Raw genomic sequence first — 2,702 nt, forward strand, 5'->3', positions numbered from 1 at the left:
CAGAGTAACACCTTGTCTCTATAAGAAGAAGGAGAAGGAAAGAGAAGAAGAAGAAAGAGGAGGAGGAGGAGAAAGCAGAAGAAGAGGAAGAATAAGAGGAAGAAGAAGAAGAGGAAGAAGAAGGAGGAGGAAGAGGAGAAGGAGTCAAAAGAAGAAGAAGAAGGAGAAGAAGAGAGAAAAGAAAGAAAGGAAAGAAGGAAAGAAGAAAGAAAGAAAAGAAAGAGAAAGGAAGAAAGGAAGAAGAAAGAAAGAGAAAGAAAGAGAGAAAGAAAAAGAAAGAAAGAAGGAAAGAAGGTCACCACCAAGAACAAGAGCAGGAAGAGGCCTTACAGTAGACAGTGAGGGTGATGAGAGGCGAGTGGCCCTTGCCCACTCTGTTGGTCCCCTGGCACCAGTAAGCACCGGAGTGCTGGACCTTCACCGGCTCCAATCTCAGCATCCGGCCGGAGTAGGGAAGGCTTTGGTTATTCCAGTCAAACCAGGCGTAGCTGTAGACGGGAGGGTTGGCGTCACTCTCACAGATCAGGGTTGCCGTCTTCCCCTCCATCACTTGGTTCCCCTGGCTCATGGACACACGCAGCCTCCTGGGTGCATCTGCATGGCGGGCAGGGGGAGGGGGTGCAAAGTCACCACCAGGCAGGCCACTGGTCCCCGCTCTGCTCCACTCCCAGCCTCTGGCCCCAACTCACACAGCACTTCGAGTGTCCAGGCCTTGGACACCGTCTGTCCTATGGAGTTGTTCACCCAGCAGCTGTAACTCCCAGCATCTTCTGGGGAGATGGAGTCAAAATTCAGCTGGCTTTCTTTCCCCAGAAGGCTGCCATTTTTCTCCCAGAAGAACTGGACTTCTTTGGGGTGGCTGCTTGAGAAGTCACATTGGAGGCTGACCGAGTTCCCAGAGTGAATCTCAGAAAGGGGCTTGATTTTCCGGACCCTCACGCCTCGGGGGGCATCTGGAGGGCAAGGGTCCCAAGCTGACCTCTCCGCTCCCTGTCCCTTTTGCTGTCCCCAGGCCTCCCCTCCCCTTGGCCCTGAGGCTGGGCTCCTGTCCCTCAATTCTCTTGAAGACACTGGCCCAGGCTCTGGCCTCGTCCCCTTCTTCCCCTCATCCCAGCCGGGACACCTCCCAGATCCCCCTGCCTAGCCCAGAGACTCACACAGGACATTCAGGGTGACAGGGGAGGCCCATGAGCACCAGTTGTTACAAGCTGCGCAGGCGACGGCTGTGTTATTCCAGCCAATGTTTTGGATCCTCAGCACCCCAAGCGATGGCTCCTCCCAGCCACCACGGGGTCTCCATTCGTAGTGGTTAACAATGGGGTTACTGGAACTGTAGTTACAGGAAAGGGTCACCGTGTCTCCTTCTCGAATCGGCGTGGGGTTTTCAATCACCATGGTCACCTTCTTGGGAGGATCTGGAAGAAAGCCGGAGAGGTGAGTAAAGAAAAGCCAGCTGTCCATAGTACCTCTTCCCTCCTGCTCCCTCTTCTCCCGTTACCTGTCCCGGGCATCTGCACAGGTCCTAAATTAATCTGAGGGGGGCTTGTGCTTCCTTCCTGTAGCTGTTCAAGAACAGAAACCTTGCCCTGGCTCTCTGGCCTGGCTGTGGTTTGGTGCAGGGGTTCGGGGCACAGTGCTGAAGCCAGATGGCTGCCGAGAGGTGCACGGGCATGGGCTGCGGGTCTCAGTTTACGCATCTGTCAAATGGGGTCCTGAGGCCGGGCACGGTGGCTCACACTTGTAATCTCAGCACTTTGGGAGGCCGAAGCGGGCGGATCACCTGAGGTCAGGAGTTCTAGACCAGCCTGGCCAACACAGTAAAACCCGTCTCTACTAAAAAGTTTAAAAATCAGCTATGCATGGTGGTACATGTCTATAGTCCCAGTTAGGAGGCTGAGGCAAGAGAATCGCTTGAATCTGGGAGGTGGAGGTTGCAGTGAACAGAGATCAAGCCACTATACTCCAGCCTGGGCAAGAGAGGGAGACTCCATCTCAAAAACAAAAGGCCACGGAGGGTAGGTGGGGGGTGAGTCCTGAGAGTTCCTAACCTCCTGGGAATTGTTTCAAGAAGGAAATGAGACGATGCCCTTAGAGCAGAGTGTGGCGTGTGGCAAACACTCCACAAACATCACTGTGGCTGTTGCAGTCGCACATCCAACTGTCTGAGATGCTCAGGATTTGGGCACCCTGTCCCGTTAGCACATATGACATCTCAGGGTCCAAGGATGAAGCCTATGCGTTTTTTTTTGTCCTGTGCCCTACTCGGTGACAAGATTCACTGTGTTAAAGAGGGTCTCACAATGGAGAGGTAATGAGACAGTTTGCCCCAGTTCTTATCAAAAATTTCAAGACCTCTTTTAAGACTCAGGCACTGCCTAGGTTGGCTAAGTCTCTGTTTGTGTCCCTCATGGAGTCCTGGTATCTTGCAGTTAATTATTCTTTTTTTTTTTTTGGAGACAGAGTCTCACTCTATCCCCCAGGCTAGAGTACAGTGGCCTGATCTCGGCTCACTGCAACCTCTGCCTCCTGGGTTCAAGCGATTCTCCTGCTTCAGCCTGCCGAGTAGCTGGGATTACAGGTGCCCGCCACCACACCCAGCTAATTTGTTGTATTTTTAGTAGAGACAGGGTTTCGCCATGTTGACCAGGCTGGTCTCGAACTCCTGACCTCAGGTGATCCGCCCACTTTGGCCTCTCAAAGTT

The 2,702-nt window shown here is 53.1% G+C and overlaps 1 protein-coding gene across 3 annotated transcripts in view; it reads right to left on the reverse strand.

Moving 5' to 3' along the window:
• CD22 (CD22 molecule) overlaps nucleotides 1–2,702 on the reverse strand; it is a 57,940-nt gene that overhangs the window by 11,155 nt on the left and 44,083 nt on the right. For all 3 annotated transcript variants that reach the window (XM_011982255.1, XM_011982256.1, XM_011982257.1), the window contains 3 exons: nucleotides 1,158–1,415; nucleotides 690–953; nucleotides 331–594 (listed from right to left, as the gene is read on the reverse strand). In XM_011982255.1, coding sequence (XP_011837645.1) covers nucleotides 331–594; nucleotides 690–953; nucleotides 1,158–1,415 — 786 coding nt within the window. The remainder of the gene's footprint in view (nucleotides 1–330; nucleotides 595–689; nucleotides 954–1,157; nucleotides 1,416–2,702) is intronic.

Source organism: Mandrillus leucophaeus, unplaced genomic scaffold (genome assembly GCF_000951045.1).
Source record: "Mandrillus leucophaeus isolate KB7577 unplaced genomic scaffold, Mleu.le_1.0 Scaffold238, whole genome shotgun sequence".
NCBI lineage: Eukaryota > Metazoa > Chordata > Mammalia > Primates > Cercopithecidae > Mandrillus > Mandrillus leucophaeus.